This window comes from Chelon labrosus (assembly GCF_963514085.1).
Source record: "Chelon labrosus genome assembly, chromosome: 6".
Taxonomy (NCBI): Eukaryota; Metazoa; Chordata; class Actinopteri; order Mugiliformes; family Mugilidae; genus Chelon; species Chelon labrosus.
The window spans coordinates 14,628,683-14,645,710 of NC_140342.1; the positions used below are offsets into that span (position 1 = coordinate 14,628,683).

Sequence of the window (17,028 nt, forward strand, 5' to 3'; positions counted from 1 at the left end):
ATATTTCACTCAGTATTACTGGTGACATAGACGGCTACAATGGTTGGGAAGATATGGTAACATTACTGCAGACATTAATCAAAGCATATTCATCAAATCAGGCCTGGTGAGGGAAAGAAGCGCACTGGGCTAGTTCCTGCTCATTAGCATGGCAATTATTGTAAGCTGTCACAGTTCTTAAGCAACAGGGTGGACTGTGTGTGCTCCAGAGCGTAATCCCTCACAAATTACAAGATAATGGAGGCAAAGAGAGGCCACTGCTTCAAAAGGAACCAGGAGATAGAATCCCCAGCAGGGACGTTTTAGGGAGCAGCAGTGAGCGACAGTGAGCAATGAAAAGGTAGGGGGGAGATGTACAGCATGTATTCCCTTCACATAGAGCGGTCTGAATAGGAGAAGCTTACTGTATTTGACTGCTTTGAATTTGACTGGCTCCAAAGGAAGCACGCCTCAAAAGCAGTTCTTCTTTTAACCCATTAGTCTTGATTCGTAATGCTTCTTTTGTGCTCATGCTATTTTGAAGGTAACTACAAAGAACAAGCCTTTTGATTCTAGATTTTATGATCAGTAAGAAGGCTTCAGCTAATAACTACAGATCAAAAGCTATTTTTGCTTGAGTGCAATCCTTGGCCTGCTAACCCATGCTGCAGAACACACTTTTACAAGCTTATTTTAACGATGATTCACCCGTTACAATGTTCTTTTTGTTTTTGTAAAATGAGGTCTTACAAGGTCAAAAAAACAAGACCAAAAAGGTACGCGGCACTTTCCAGGAAAACAGTCTACTGCAGCATTAGCATTCCTGATGTACTTTTGTATAATTGTGCTGCTATTTCACGTGCAGCATGATAGGACTTACTGATCGCTCAACTCCCTTAAGGTTCCAGCATCACACTAGATATGCACCGTGCTGGCGCTACATTGAGCTTGTAGGCGCACTTCTGTTGTGACTTTCCGCTGCCACTTGTGTCAAAAATGTCAGAAACGTAGGTCACTCTGGTCCGAGTTTATGCTGTTGTTGCTCATTTAGCTTCGCAACTTTACGTGCTTCTCAGGTTGTATGTACGTGCTCAGTGACAACATCTTTCAATAACTGAATAAGAATAATACAGATACAGCTAAACTTAATGATGCTGGTTAACCTTAACGTAACCCAGAATAGTTGCAACAAAACTGAGAGCAGGGTCAGACAGTGCAGTCTGTCAATGCAGTCTGTACATTCAGTGCATCAGACAAAACAGATGAGATGACTGATACGGTTTGATCATCACAACGTTGGCCCATTAAGCTGTACTGCAGCATAATGTTCTTTGCTCCACTGAGTTTAAGGGGATAAATATTGAAAGTAATTAGTTATTTTTCTGGGTACTTTTTTTTATTATTGCGCATTATACATCAAGCCCAGCCAGGTGCCACAATTTTCACTTATGCATTGTTTCCCTAAAATGCTCTCAAATGCATTGTTTCTAGTGTACTGGGTATTGTTGGTTGCACTGATAGGTGTCAAGACAGTAAAGCATTTATATTCATATGAAGATGATTATCCTAAAATAATTGGTCCTGATATTGCAGGATAGACAGGACAATATTTTGGCACCGATTGTTGTCCGTTAACCTTTAGCAAGGAAGATGAACTAACCATTGTTGATGCATATTTACATCACAATAAGTAACGCTGAATCAAATGTTAGGGAAAGCAGCGAAGCTTTGCAAAGCTTTGCAAAGTGGAAATTGAAATAAATAAGATTATCCAAACAGCACAAACTGTGTTGATTACAATATTTTTCTTTTGTTTTGTCTAAAATAAATGAGTCATTCAACATCCCAGATTTTCATGCAACGCTTACGTGATTCTCACATTAATACCCACTGAACAGTGGTGTTTACAGAGACGACTTAGGTGGCAATTTTTTTTCATACGAGGGCGGGGTGCAGAGATACGTGGATTAACGTGCTCGGAGCTTTTGAAAAATCAGATGAAAAATTTAACGAGTCAAAACACTGTCACGACGAGGCACACCCACAGCATTTCAATGAGCTTCTGTGGGTCTGGAGCATAAGGTAAATGCCAGCACCCTTCATCTCACAAGCGGCTCAGCCAAATGGGCTGTGACGCCGCGAAGCCGTCCAACTATGAGTTCAGCTCTCTCGTCAGTGATCAGCATTTGTTATGTACACTGTGACAGCTCGGGTGTGATGTGAAGACTTAGACAACCGTGGGGATATTTCTGTTGTGTTCAAATGGCAATTAGCTGATACGCTTCATACTGGTGTAGCCCAGCAATGCTCAACAGTTGGACTAATATCTGGTATCCTAATCTTATTATATTATAGGTGCTTTTCTGTTTTATAATGGGATATAGTTTTTAAGTTATGGCCACGTTGTCAATAAACAAATCATTCTATAGCAAGTGAAAATGGTTATTTTTGTGTTGAAGGCAGATAAGACAGGAAGCTGTACAATCAAGTCAGCACACATCTGCATTAGGACTAAAGATACAGACAACATCACTTTTTTCATTTAGACTATTTGAAAAATCTGATGGATAACTGGATCTCTGGATCTCTGTTCATGTCACTGATTCAACAACATACATGTATGTTTTGTTACAAAAATAGCTTGTTTTGCTTGTTTGTGATTTGAAGATATAGCATATTTATATATCTCAGACAAGGATCAATACTAAAAAAGGCTTTCAGCTTCATTTCTTTTTTGGTTGTTTTGGGAAAAGGTCACAATTCTTGCATTTATCCCAAGGATTGGTAACCTTTAAACCTAATCTGCAACCTGCCATCAGTATAATATGTCATGAATTGTGGCCACAGTCTTGAGCAAAGCTTTTGCAAAAACGTTGGCTCAAGATGTGCACTGTTATCGTCAGGTTTTAACTGTGATCACTGTGGACAGGTGCGCTGTTACAGTATGACAGCCTCGGTACTCCAGCCCAGCATCCAAACACAAACACTTGAGCACTAGAGTAATGGAGAGCCACAGCAGGACACAGTATAATAGACAACACTAGGGCCTCTGTGTACCCTCTGTGACTCTGCTTTGTTTCTGAGTGCCCTCCACATTTAGATGAGTCACTGCATTTGTGTTTCCAAATCCAGCGGCAGTGCACCTGCAAAACTGATTGCTTCGCTGACACGGTTCCCTCAGTTCTGCTCAATATTTATGCGCTATAGTTAAACATATTTTACACAGGAAAAGCAGGATTAGGATAAAATAAGCTCACACTGGCCTTTTCCAATATTTCACGGTTCTACTGCACATGCAAAAAACTCCTTAGCACGACCTCTGCATCGACCATTATTGATGTCATGTTGAGACCCCTGTATGGTCTTTACATTATTTATGCTGTTTATTTCTTGGGAACATTTTTTTTTTTCTTCCATTTCCTATTTGTGATTTCCACCGCCTCATGGCAGACAAGAACACAATATTGTCCAGTAAAAGCTTTCTCTTGAGTAGCTACAGCATTAGCACGGCACCGGTGTAAATCTTTATGTGCATTAGTTTCCATGACGGCGTTAGCACCAGTTCCTGTGACGTTGCCTTTCCTTTGTTGCATATTTGAATAAGTGACATTGTAACTAATGGGTATTTCACTACGGCCAGCCATTTGCTTTTAAAAACGTATGTTGCCACCCGGAAACCACCTGGAAACTGAACGTGCAGTTTGCGTTATCAAGGGCAATTTTAAGAATATGATCATTTAGGAATCAGTAGGGTTTGGCACCATTAAAATATGTTAGTTATCTGTCTTAGTCGTCTGTTTTCTAGTAACAGGAGCGTAGTTAATTATAGTGCATATGACTTGACATTACATAAAGGCAGCTTATGCATAATATGTGAATAAAATCCCTCATGTTATCCTTATGTACAAATCCAATGATGTATCTGTACACAAGTTGTCAGACTTTGCAATTATTAAACATGTCTTAGTAATTTATATAATAAAACACTTTATTTTTTGTTTTATTTCCAATTCAACACTGATGAATAGCCTGATTGAAATGGCCTTTCTTGCATTAAACTGCTCCCTGTGCTGCCACTGTGACATGACGAGCCCTGAGAGATGGTGGCGGTTCTATTTGGGAGAAAATAACAGTAATTTAGGCCGGGCTCCTTCGGTCACTTCTTCTTTTCTGTAGTGTTTCTCATTTCTTCTTGCTCCACAGCTGTGGCACCGGCGAGACAATACGTGAATGCCAATAAGGTCTCCAGCTTCTTCCACTAAATGCCAGTGGGGGGGAGTTTTAACAGAAAAATTAGGGGTGATTTAAGGGAAATGCCTCTGATGGCTGGTTTAGGGGTAAAGCTGAGATGTCAAGGCGGTAACTTGGAAGAAACATCAGAAACATGTCCTCCATCAGACACCTGAGGCACCGGGATAAGCATTCAATTTAAAGCCAAAATGCAAACAACGACAAACAGTCACATGCATTTCAAGATGTTTCATTATAGCTGGGAGGAAAATGCTCCTTCCGTTTATTATTATGTGGGGCCGTCACAGTTTGAGGTCGTCGAGCCTTTATCATGCATGTTTGTGCAACATCCTGTTTATCATGATGAAAATGGTGATGGGAATTTGATAAGCTTCCACTGTGCTGGTGCGCGCCCACACATGCAATTGTATTCGCGTGTGCAGCGGTGAGGGGATCTGAACGAGCTTCGTGGAACTGAGTTACACCTGAGATAATAAAAAAGAAAGAAAGAAAGAAAGAAGCAGGCGCATTTAGACGTGTCAATCAGTTTACAGTAAACAAATACGTGGGTTTTGCTGCGATAATCGTGCACGACATGCATCTATTTTATGAATGGAGAAGTAATCTCATCGCAGTAAAGTGCATCACAGCGTCCGGGACACTGCTGTCAATCACGCGCAATTCACCAGGCGTCCAAGAGCGCAGTGCGCTCTCTGGCGGTTACTCTCGGACACTGTGCGCTCTTCTTCCATCACGAAACCGAAGCTTTCCCGAGCACGGATGGGGTTGTTGAATGCAGCGTCCGCCCGCCTGCCACCTGTTGCTGGCTTATTGCTCTCAGCGCTGGCCTATTGAGGATTTTAACGAGCGCAGGACTCGCCTCCCACCAGGACCATGTCGGGGGGACAAAGTGACTCCAACTCCAGCGGCTACTATTTTAACAATGCATCAACTAGAGTCCAGAGCAGCTTCGTGTTCTCAGGACCCATGTTCGCCGTTGTGATGGTGATGATGGTGACTTTGGTTATTGTCATAGTTTTGGGCAACGCGCTGGTCATTTTGGCGTTTAAAGTGGACAAGAGTTTAAGAAAACAATGCAATTACTACTTCCTGAATTTGGCAATATCAGATTTTCTTGTAGGTAAGTCCACTTTTATTTCTGTTTTTTTATTTTTTTATTTTAACAGACCATGAAATAACAGATAGTTGAATGCAGCTTGGATGTGTTGTTTGAGTCATGTGTGATATCTCCTATATCATATATGTGTGTGCTTGCATATGACATATAAATATGCATATTAAAAAAAAATACCTTTAAGAATAAGGATGAGCGTGTCAGTCACCATGCATTATAGATGAATGTGTGTTTTTTGAGTAGAGCTACAGATGAATTTATTTGATTTATTTTAGGAATAACATTGCTTCTCTTTCACATCTTGTAGATCTTTTAGAAACACTATCTACTTAAAGCATTTATAACACACTACTTTTTATGTTATTTCATTTATTGACATTGTGAATCGAACCTAAATATTTTCAGCTCTATATCCTCTCCTGTGAAAATGTTTTGAACATTAGCATGTTGTACAGTATTGTTACCAGAGAGGGAAATGCTCCTTCCGTTTATTATTATGAGGGTCCGTCACAGTTTGAGTGCGTCGAGCCTTCATCATGCATGTCTGTGTAACATCCTGTTTATCATGATGAAAATGGTGATGGAAATTTGATAAGCTTCCCACACATGCAAATGTATTGCAGGGGATCTGAACAGACTCCGTGGTACTGAGAGATAATAAAAAAGAAAGAAAGTTGTACAGTATTGTTACCAGTGATCTGCTTAAACACTAGACCCTGTCAATGAGCATTCAGAGTGAATTGTGTATTGGTTTTTCATAGGCCTCATAGGTTTCTGACCACGCTGCAACACAATTCTTTCTCTCTAGGTGCATTCTGCATCCCGGTCTACATCCCCTACATCCTCACGGGCAGGTGGACGCTGGGTCGGGGGCTGTGCAAGCTGTGGCTGGTCATGGACTACCTGCTTTGTTCTGCGTCCGTCTTCAACATCGTTCTCATTAGCTACGACCGTTTCCTGTCAGTCACCAGAGCAGTGAGTGGAACATACCTCCTCAATGCATGTAGTCACCAAGGGGAATTAGGGCTACAGTGAGTACAGTAAACCGCCATATTAGTGTGGAAATCTTACTGAATAAACCAGAGTAAGTTAGTGTTCATCCTCTTTGCAGTGTCCACTTCAACCGATTGAATAAGGTTTTTATAGTTTAATGTTGAAAGTTTTAAGTCCAACTTCCCTTGTGTTCTGTCCTCATGTTCTGTGGCTTTATTTCTGATGAATGTCCCAGGTCACTGGTGGGGGCAGAGCCACCTCATTCTCCCAAATGTGCCCATCTGCAGAGGTTAATCATGCCTGACCCATTCAGGCCCAGTGCCACCCCTAATTATAGTTTTTCCCCATGACAAAGACACTCGACTTTGGAACAGACTGGGTTTTAGAAAACATGCAGGAAAAAAAAAAAAATTAGCCTTGGACCATTTGATTGTTTTTTGATATCCAATTGGACAGAACCACCCATGTCAAATGTATTTCCTGGCACGTATTTTGTAGTTAGCATATATTTCCAAACCTCTACAGTTGTTAGCCCTGATAGCTTGGCCTTAGCATTACCCAGCTGACAGTATCCTGTGTGTGTTAACTCAAAGGTGGGATGAGGCTTGGCATAGTAGACAAAGGGAGCGCTCTGTTTCCCTTCAGAAGCAAACACTTAACATCAGAGCAATGAATACAAATAACACCAGCGAGAGAGAGAAAGAGACTCTTCTTTAATTAGCTAGCTTTGATCATAGAGATCCACCTCCGTTCCCGTGGTCCTTCCAAACTGGAGAGATCAATCGCAACAGAAACAGGCCACCGGCAACCATGCAGCGTTTTCCTAAAAGCATCTCTCTCTGAACACTGAAAGACAAAGGGTCGTCAGCAGTCACGGAGCAAGTTTGTTTTAGCAAAGAAAAGATGGAGTCACGATCGCATGCATATACACTGCCTGGCCAAAAAAAAAGTCGCCACTGGGATTCAACTAAGCAAATATATACGAGCCTCCTATTGGATAATTACTGCGTGGGCGATTATCTTTCAGCAGGTAACAAGTTATTTAACCCCAACTGATGCAATGAGTAGCTTCTCATTTCTTTTAACAACCATGTCTAAAGACACATCCTGTGGTCGTGGAAAAGATGTTAGTTTGTTTGAGAAGGTTCAAATCATTGGCATGCATCAAACAGAGAAAACATCTAAGGAGATTGAAGAAACTACTAAAACTGGGTTAAGAACTGTCCAACACATTATTAAAAACCGGAACTCGTCTACGAGGAAGAAATGTGGTCACTTAAACGAGTGGTGAAATCAACAGTAGAACTCAGGGCTATGTTTAATAGTGAAAGTAAGTATTTCCCCATGCACAATGTGAAGGGAACTCAAGGGACTCGGACTGAACAGCTGTGTAGCCTTAAGAAAACCACTAATCAGTGAGGCTAACTGGGAAAAAGGGCTTCAATTTGGTGGGGAGAATAACGATTGGACTCTGGAGCAATGGAAGAAGGTCATGTGGTCTGATGAGTCCAGATTTACCCTGTTCCAGAGTGATGGGGGCATCAGGGTAAGAAGAGAGGCAGATGGAGTGATGCACCCATCATGCCTAGTGCCTACTGTACAAGCCTGTGGGGGCAGTGCTATGATCTGGGGTTGCTGCAGTTGGTCAGGTCTCGGTTCAGAAACATTATGTGCCCAAAGAATGAGGTCAGCTGACTACCTGAATATACTGAATGACCAGGTTATTCCATCAATGGATTTTTTTTTCACACATTTTAACACATGGATTGACCACCACAGAGTCCAGACCTTAACCCCATTGAGAATCTTTGGGATGTGCTAGAGAAGACTTTGCACAGTGGTCAGACTCTTCCATCATCAATACAAGAAAAATAAATGCAACACTGGATGGAAATAAATCTTGTGACATTGCAGAAGCTTATTGAAACAATGCCACAGAGAATGTGTGCTGTAATCAAAGCTAAAGGCAGTCCAATGAAATATTATAGAGTGTGTGACCTTTTTTTTTGATGCCGACTTTATTTTTGGCCAGGCAGTGTATTTAAGAGATGTCGGCACACGGGCCAACGGCACAGTATTTGGAATATTGTGATTGTTTGTTTTGATGGTAAAACTTCATCCGAATTGTTTAAAAATTGCGGCTTTGAACCCCTGACTGACTCGCAGACGGGAGCAGAATTACTACATAGCAATTAATTTACTCAAACACGAGTGGTACCATGTTACGCCTTGTTGTAGGAGAACCACAGTTAATTACAGGTAATTGGACATATATTCAGAGCAGCTGGAGAGGTTGTAAAGTATGCTGCCCGCTGAACAAGAGCGTGGACAGGGACATAGGATGTGACACTAATTGAGACAAGTGGTCATGAGAGGTGCTTCATTGACTTGACACTCATTTACACACTCATCTGCACCGCACGGTGTGGTGAATGTTGGACACACTGCGCCCAACATGCTACAAAAATCAGACTTGAACTGTATATGACGCGTTCCGATGTTATTTCTGGATGGTATGTCTGTAAATTAGCTTGACACTTCATAATCATATTCTAAACTTCTCAGTTGTGAGTTCATTACAACCCTGGTGCTTTAGACAAAATGGCTTAAAGTTGTACTTGTTGAATACTGACCTCCATTAAAATACTGCGCTGTGATTAGTTCAAGAAAATGAAAAGAAAAATCACTGTTGTGTGAAATAGTGGTAGAAATACAATAACATTTTCATGTCTTTCTGTACACTGATCAGGCATAAAATTATGACCACCGTCCTAATATTGTGTAGGTCTCCCTTGTGCCTTCAAAACAGACTCATCAGAGAATGGACATGGACCTTCTGAGGGTGTCCTGTGCTGTCAAAATGTTGTTAGTGGGGGCCTTTGGGTCCTATGGGTTGAGTTGGAGGGCCCTCTATGGGGCCAAACAGATACTTGTAAATAACTTTGTAACTTTCCCAATAGAACATTGAAATCTTATTTACTTCTCCTGTCAGTGGTCATAATGATACGCCTGATTGATGTACATTTTTAAGCTACCTCCACGTCAGTACATTTCAGGCACAAATGTTTTTACTCCGCTGCATTTATCTGACAATCATTGCTACATTGCTGGTTTTATAGTGAATCAGTGCATAAATCTCAAATTGAAATAGATTAACTACCTGTCAGTACATAAAATAGTTCAAATTTACCCCATCCTTATATGAATGCATGACAAACAACCCAATGTTTTGCCAAATAATAATGATATAATAAGGACACATGTCATTCTGTCTGCATCATAAATTATACATTTTATTTTAGAAACTTTATGTAAATTTACAAGTTGTTTTACACTGTGTTCTTGTAAATGTCATTTGAACAACCTGAATTCCATCACAGTTAATAATGACACCACCATTTCCTGTCGTATGCGTCTGTTTATTGCAGATAAGTTACCGCGCCAGACAGAGCATGACTCATCAAGCCATAATGAAGATGATTGCCGTCTGGGTGCTAGCCTTCGTCCTATACGGCCCGGCCATCATATTCTGGGAGCTGGTGGCGGGAAGAAGCAGCGTGCCAAAGGATGAGTGCTTCGCAGAGTTCTATTACTCTTGGTACTTCCTGCTGAGTGCCTCTATGCTGGAGTTTTTCTCTCCTTTCATCTCTGTGGCTTTCTTCAACCTCAGCATTTACCTCAGTATACGCAGGAGGAGGCGCAACAGCGGGGAGGCGCAGCACCATCTTCAAGCGAGTGAACCAGCCTCTGCCCAGGGGGAAAGTGTCCCTCTGTCCCACAACTGGGGGCTCGGGATAAAACTGGCTGCAAAAGGCTCTATCCAGTCCCAGCCGTCCTCGCCCAGTTTGGGTAAACTGGATCCCTCAACCAGCAGGGCTGCCCAGCCCAGCCGTCTGTCCAGGGATAAGAAAATTGCTAAGTCTCTGGCTATAATAGTATGTGTGTTTGCCATCTGCTGGGCACCGTACACCCTACTGATGATCATCCGTGCCGCCTGCAGAGGGCGGTGCATCCAGCATCACTGGTACGAGGTCACCTTCTGGCTCCTGTGGCTCAACTCTGCCATTAACCCATTCCTGTACCCGCTGTGCCACAGTAGCTTCCGCAGGGCCTTCAGCAAGATTCTCTGCCCAAAGCGGCACACCACACCCCCATCCTCTGTGCTACGTACCGGCCAGTGACAAGCAGATGACCTGGTATATTAACAATGTGCCAAAGCTATGGATGGAGGTATCTAAATCTAAGCACTTGGAACTAATCTGTGCATGAATTGTCATGTGGACCCCAACGAACAGTTGTTTGTCAGTATTTGAATGTGTAAGGTTTGTGCAGCACAGTATAATGAAATTTACTGTCCATCAGATTATTGTATCCAGTAAGTATGAAGTATTACCTTTAACTGAAAATGCTCACATAAGTATAAGATAAATAATATAACTGAGTGTACACACGCTGGATGGACTGGACACGTTTAGCAGCCGTGTGTCTGCTTGTCATCAAACATCATGCAGAGGATGTAACAATGATTCACTGTACGCATCAAGAAGAAGACACCATCAGAAAATGTGCATTTATCGTCCTCTTATTTATGTGATCCTTCAGACAGATGTCTGCAAATAGCAGTGAGTTTGTTATGTCGTCTAGTTCTTTATATGAAGAACGTAATATCTTACATTTCCTTGCATTGTTAACTGTATACAAGTGTTGTCCTCACTGTGGCATCCTTGCTTCAGCTGAAGCAAAGCAGAACACTATCACCCTCTGCTGTCAGAAAGTTTACCGCTCTTATTATACCAAGAAGCACAGTGATAAAAACACAAAGTGCCATTAAATTAAATGTACAGAATGTAAAATGAGACGTGCCGTCTTAGCCTCACCTTTTTGGAGGCACATTGTTATGTATTAGTTATGCCTCGTGTCTCAGAAATTATTTTCTTCGCTGTAATCTAAACATTTGTGATCATTTTAAAAGTCATTGCTGCTCGTTAACAGTCAGTTCACCTCTAAGCCTCTCACAAAATAACAGGCTGCGGTATGTATTAGTGATTTTACAGAGTATTTGGCTTTATGTAAATACATTTTTAAAAAGTATACTAACCAAAATACTGTGAAGAAGAGGTGCATGTGCCATCACGTGCCACTAGATGTCACCATTTACCTTCACGGTTTCCCGTGTGTGCCATCCTTCACAGAGAGAAGACAGCCTTTGAGATGGTTTAAGGTCTACATCAACTGTTTTGCTTCATGGTGTATGTGTCGATACTCTTTTAAATTCCTGTTTTGTTTTTGCGCTGGCACCTCTGAATGTTTCAAATCGTAATAGAAGAACGTAAGGTAATAATCACAGAGCTATTAGATTGGATGGTGCTCATTTTACATCAACCCGCAAGTCAACATATCACTGTTATCACATAATAATTTTTAAACTTGAACAGCATTGGTATGTAATGTGCTTTAGCAAATGTTACTTATATATATATATATATATATACATCTGTATATATATATACAGTGCTGTAATACCATTGAATGCTATGAATCTGTGCAACTGGAATGTTACCATTATCAACACAAATCTTGTCTGCCGGCTCAAAAGAAAGGTACTGTATTCAAGAAACTATTTTGTGCACATCTGTAACAAGCTGAAGATATTTATGCACAGTAAAAAAAAAAAAAAAAAAAAAAATGTAATGAATAAAAATTATTTCTGTGCTGTATTGTAAATGACAGCAATGTGCCGTGTAGTCGCTGTCTACCGGATGGCTAATTGGGTCAGTGCCAAACGCTGAAGTGGCTTCTGTTTGATGTGCAGATGAAATGCTGAGAATGCAACTGCACTTTTTCGTATTGTTCCCCAGTCTAGGTAGTTTGATTTGATTGATTAAATGAGTTCTTTCCAGATGTAGATGTTAGACCTGTAATTACGCCATCATGTTAGATAGTGAGGTTACATTTGCAGGTGCCTGGGTCCCACAGGGGACTAACATTGCTCAAATTGTTGCTGTTGCCTGCGTGCACATCTGGACTCTTGGTCAGGTGCTGGGAATAAGGGCACAGCTGCAGGGAGCAGGCCTCTGCTACCCCCCCCCCCCCCCCGCTCCCTTTTCTGCCCCGTGGCGTGGTGGGGGGACAGAAGCACACTTCTGACCAGAGGGATGCAGGCACATTTCCCTCGGGACGGCAGAACTGCATTTATCAGCAGAATGGCAAGGCTGGGTTTACTCTTTGTATATCTAAACGCGACAGCAAGAGCCATTTCACTGAGCATCGCTTGCACCGTGTGCAGTTATATTAGGGGGAGCACTGTTATTGATTTTGTTGATAGATTAAAATGCCATGACATGTGTGCCAAACTGATTGGCTACTGACTGAGGCTGCACCGGGGATTATGCCAGCTTAAATTCGTCTAGGAAAGGTAACACCAGGGGAAATACAGATGAGGGATAATAATTATGAACACGCAGAAATGTGTGTTTATTAATCCCATTCCACGTGTTCACGGTGGATGTTTGTGACCACAAGCAATGTATCTAAAAGATGTGACCCCAAATGGAGCGCACCTGTGCCCCTTAAGTTTATAGAGCCCCATTAGCAGAGAGGTCTGTGATGAGAGGAGGGAGAGGGACTTTATAACTTCCCCATGAGGATCTGGGAATAGTAAACTCTTAGAGGTTCTCTTTTAGCACTCTGTTGGCGTGATTTAATGCTGAAATCTCTTCTTTTCAAATGGGATAATACCTCATGTCTGCAGAAAAGACAAAGAAAGATGGCAGATGTGGTAGGAAGCCACTTAGTTTGGCAAAGCTACAGAAGCATTTTCACATACTAGGAATCTTTACAGCAAAGCAGTTGAAAACATTTTAGACGCGCGGTATTTTGGAACGTAAAAGTGAGCATGCCAGACGAGATCATACCGCTTCAGTGTGCAGATGGAGGTCAACGGTGCGACCTCTCTAGAAATCGTAGCTTCTCTTAGTGTACATTTACCCCCATTCGTAGGCCGTTCACTTTTGCAGCCAAACTAAATGTACGGTAAAGCGTGGTGAATATTTCATGAGGGGCATTAAACGAGGACTATTTCTGCTTGATTCTTGTCTTTTCCCTTCTTCCGTTTTCCCTGCACTTTTTTCCTGCTGTGTACTTCCTGACTAGAGATTAAATAATTCCATTGGAATCCTCTTAGGATGGGTTCCCAGCACTTGGCAATTAAACAATTACATTTAATCAGCATGGGGCGACGCTTCAAGTCACCCTCATTTCAGACGTTGATTAAAAGCAATTCTGCAGTGGTTATTGCTGTCGACTTCTCGAAACTGCGGTTCACTCAGGTTTACTGCATCTGTGGGGTCAGGCTGGATAGCAATATGGCAGGTTCAGCGGTGGTCAAGAGCTGTATCTGCCTCTGGTGTGTAAAACTGTAATGACAGAGCTCATGGCAGACCTTATATTGTCCCTTAAGTCAGAGCTAGTTAGATTACTTAGAGACATTTTGACCCTATAGCAAAGAAGTCTCAGTGAACAATAGAAAGGAGAGGGGCATTAAGTTATGCATGTGGGACTATAGACCCTGCATGAGTGTGTGCACGTTTTTTATATCACATATGTGCTTGACTGTGTCCACACACAGCTGCTTCCTTCTGCATCTGCATCTGCATTTAAGCGCGTTTGGCTTGAATGAAATGCACACTGACATGTACAATTTCATCATGCCATGCAATAACATCTCCCTCTGTGATGGCAAACAAGCCGAGAGAGGGCACAGGAGGAGGGGGGGGGGGGCTTTGTGTGAGCCGTATTTGACATTATGCTTGAGTGAAAGAGGGCTACGTGGCATAGCGCGGGAGCAGACTTCAGTCTTCCTCGCGCAACACAGATGAGTTGTGATGGATACCCGGCCCCCTCGTGTGAAACCCAGGTGCCCCTGTTTCATAAGGCACCCCACCGGCTCTCCAGCCCTCTTAATTAGCGGCTTCCGTCAGCTGGCACCCAGGCCTCCAAGCACCAGTCACTGGCCTCTGCTCCTCAACGAATCTGGTTCGCTCCAGATCTTCAGGCTTTTCCAACACATGAAAACACGGGTGGGTAGGAGGCATCGAGGTTTTTGTAAACCTCTAATTCATCGGTAAATTTCCTGGTATCCAGATCAAATACTTGCTGAGAGGAGCAGAAAATACCGTCGAGCGCTTTGCTCGGTGTGTTTCTTGGTTTTATTAAAGATGGGCAACCGCGGAGAACGGCCCAGGAGTTTTCATCTCAGCCGCAGACACACTGTAACGAGACACTGATGATTTTTATATGATGAAGTCAAATATAGATAAAAGGTTTCACCAGGATGGGTATGTAGCCTTTTTCCTGGTGCAGTGTCACAGCAGAGCTGTAACAATAGTCTCTTCTAATGACATTCCCCTAGTAACGTCTTGCCTCCACAAACCTCAGGGGGAAAGAGCTACAAAAAGTGATAATTACATGAAATATACATAGAGAATAAAGGGAGCATGTTTACATAACCAGGCCCATAAATATCTGACTGAGACGACATTGTTCTCCAACTCCTTTTAAGCTGATCTCCCAGGGATGCCATTTTAATGACATGATGGTTTAAAGAGATGCTGCTCCGTCTCGTTCCATATTTAATTAACTTTTTCTTTTCTGACGCAGAGGAAAAAACAGAAGAAAGAACGCGTGATAGAGACAAACACGCACGATAGCGGGGAGACAATAACAAATAGCTGGGAGAACAGAAAGAGGGAGGCAGGGGGAACACGAGCGGAGACCTTGTCATGCTTTTGTGAGCTGTTTACAATACAAAAAGGATGCAAGGGGAGAGGAGGAGTGGTGGAGGAGCAACGGCGAGGAAGGCATTAGCGAGAGAGAGGGGGATAGTTAAAGATGAGAGCGGCAGGGAAAGCATTGAAAGGGAAGCCCCGAATTAAGAAAAATAAATATGAAGATAGGGACAAATTCTTAAAGAGTGAGGCCAGTGTTCAGTCGCGGAGCTACATTTTGAAATATTTTTTTTCATCAACCGACAAGAAAACAACAGGAAATAAATAAGTAAATAAATAAACAAACGTCAAACTTGAAGCATGAAGCCATGTGTTGAAACGGCGGGAAAAATAAAGTAGCAGAAATAAAATAATTTAAAGAGGGCCCTTTGTGCGCGCCACTTCTTCTCTACTCTCGCTTCGTGTGTTTCCGCCATGCGTTCGTCAAACAAACACGCGACGCAGAGACTTCAGCTCATTAGAAAACATGGTTAACACGGAAATCACACATTTGAAGTGCACGGCGATTAAAAGAAAAAAAAAGCCGAATGATTTAACCAATTAATTCGCTCTGACACTGTCTGACAGACATCCCAGAGTTCAGTGTGCCCTCCTCTCTGTCTCTCTCTCTCTCTCTCTTTCCGCCAGTGTGTTTTCCATTTTCACTGTCAGCTGTATACAGTGTACGCTGCATTATTGATAGTTCCTTTCCCTTTTCTCTCCTCTTGTTATACTCTTCCCTTGTCCTCATCTCATCACACCGGCAGCCACGTTGGGTACAGAGCCTGGAGAGTTTGCAGCGAATTTGACCCCCACCTGGTCTATATTTTATTGCCTGGTGTTTAATACATTTTTGAAAATCCCCCCCCCCCATAAAGGAAAAAAAACAGTGCCTTGTCTATTTCAGGTGTCTGTCTTGGTGAGGCTGAGGGAGATGACTGGAGGGGGATACTCACCTTCAGTTCTCCCAGTGCAGGAGACAGGGGGATCATTAGAGTGGGAGGAAAAGGTGTTTGTTTGTCCATACATGTATTAGCTTGGTGATGGACTGACTGACTGGCAGCCTGCTTTATTTTTTATTTCTATTTTTTTTTTTTTTTTTTATTTGGTGGGATAGGCCAAAGTCCCCTGCGACCCTGCATGAGAGATGTGTTTTTTTAAGTCAGCTCTGAAAAGTTATTTAAAAAAAAACATTCATTTATACTCCCTCGTTCTGCACCGTGTAGTTTCAAGTGGAGGATGAAGGTGAATGAGGTCAACCTGAAGGTGATAGTCACACCTCCAGGCCCTCTGATTATTACCTGACAACTGTCTTTGTCGTCCGTACATTTAGAGAAGAAACGTCACCAAAGAACACAATATGTTAGCCAGGCTTCACACTTTATTAAAAGTACACAGGAAATACCCAAAAGACAATGGCAAAGGCCCCCTGTGCTCGACACAAAGACGCCCCAGCAGGGCTGCAGGCTGGGGTTGAGGCGTCCATTTTGCTGACACAGTTCTGAAGTGAAAAGATGGCTCTCTGGATGTGAAGTGCCGGTGTGAGAGATTGGGTTACCTCAGACAATCCCAGCGGATCTCCCGGCCAAATGGAGCTGGATCTCACGCTTGGGCGCACATATTGAATGCCATAAGAGGTCTCTGAGGTCTCCTTCAGAGGGAGGAATGCGCAGCCTAACAATGTGGAGTTTTCACCAAACTAAATTTTGCACCAAAGAGGAGCAAATAGCAAGGACACTGCAACGCAAGAGACAAGCACTGGATGCCTACACAAACACACACACACACACACATATATATATATATATATATATATATATGTGTGTGTGTTAGTTAGTGGATGAAATGCCACGTTCTTACCTTTCTGGATAGCAACACACACAAGCACAGGTTCAGTGAGATCTCATAATAATTTAATAAAGCCTT

General features: G+C 42.4%; 1 protein-coding gene across 1 annotated transcript; it reads left to right on the top strand.

Annotated features, from left to right (window-relative positions):
- The first annotated feature begins 5,077 nt into the window (after positions 1-5,077).
- Positions 5,078-10,676, top strand: LOC311490111 (histamine H3 receptor-like). Its single transcript, XM_084547470.1, has 3 exons — positions 5,078-5,350; positions 6,153-6,319; positions 9,766-10,676. Exons 1-3 carry the CDS (start codon positions 5,104-5,106, stop codon positions 10,516-10,518), a joined length of 1,167 nt encoding a protein of 388 aa, XP_084403596.1. The 5' UTR covers positions 5,078-5,103; the 3' UTR covers positions 10,519-10,676.
- Positions 10,677-17,028: the final 6,352 nt, after the last annotated feature.

Excerpts from the sequence above, each read along its gene's own strand:
- LOC311490111 (XM_084547470.1), top strand. The coding sequence starts at position 5,104 with ATGTCGGGGGGACAAAGTGACTCCAACTCCAGCGGCTACTATTTTAAC. Across the intron at positions 5,351-6,152 it reads AATATCAGATTTTCTTGTAG|GTGCATTCTGCATCCCGGTC; the intron begins GTAAGTCCACTT and ends CTTTCTCTCTAG. Across the intron at positions 6,320-9,765 it reads TCCTGTCAGTCACCAGAGCA|ATAAGTTACCGCGCCAGACA; the intron begins GTGAGTGGAACA and ends TGTTTATTGCAG.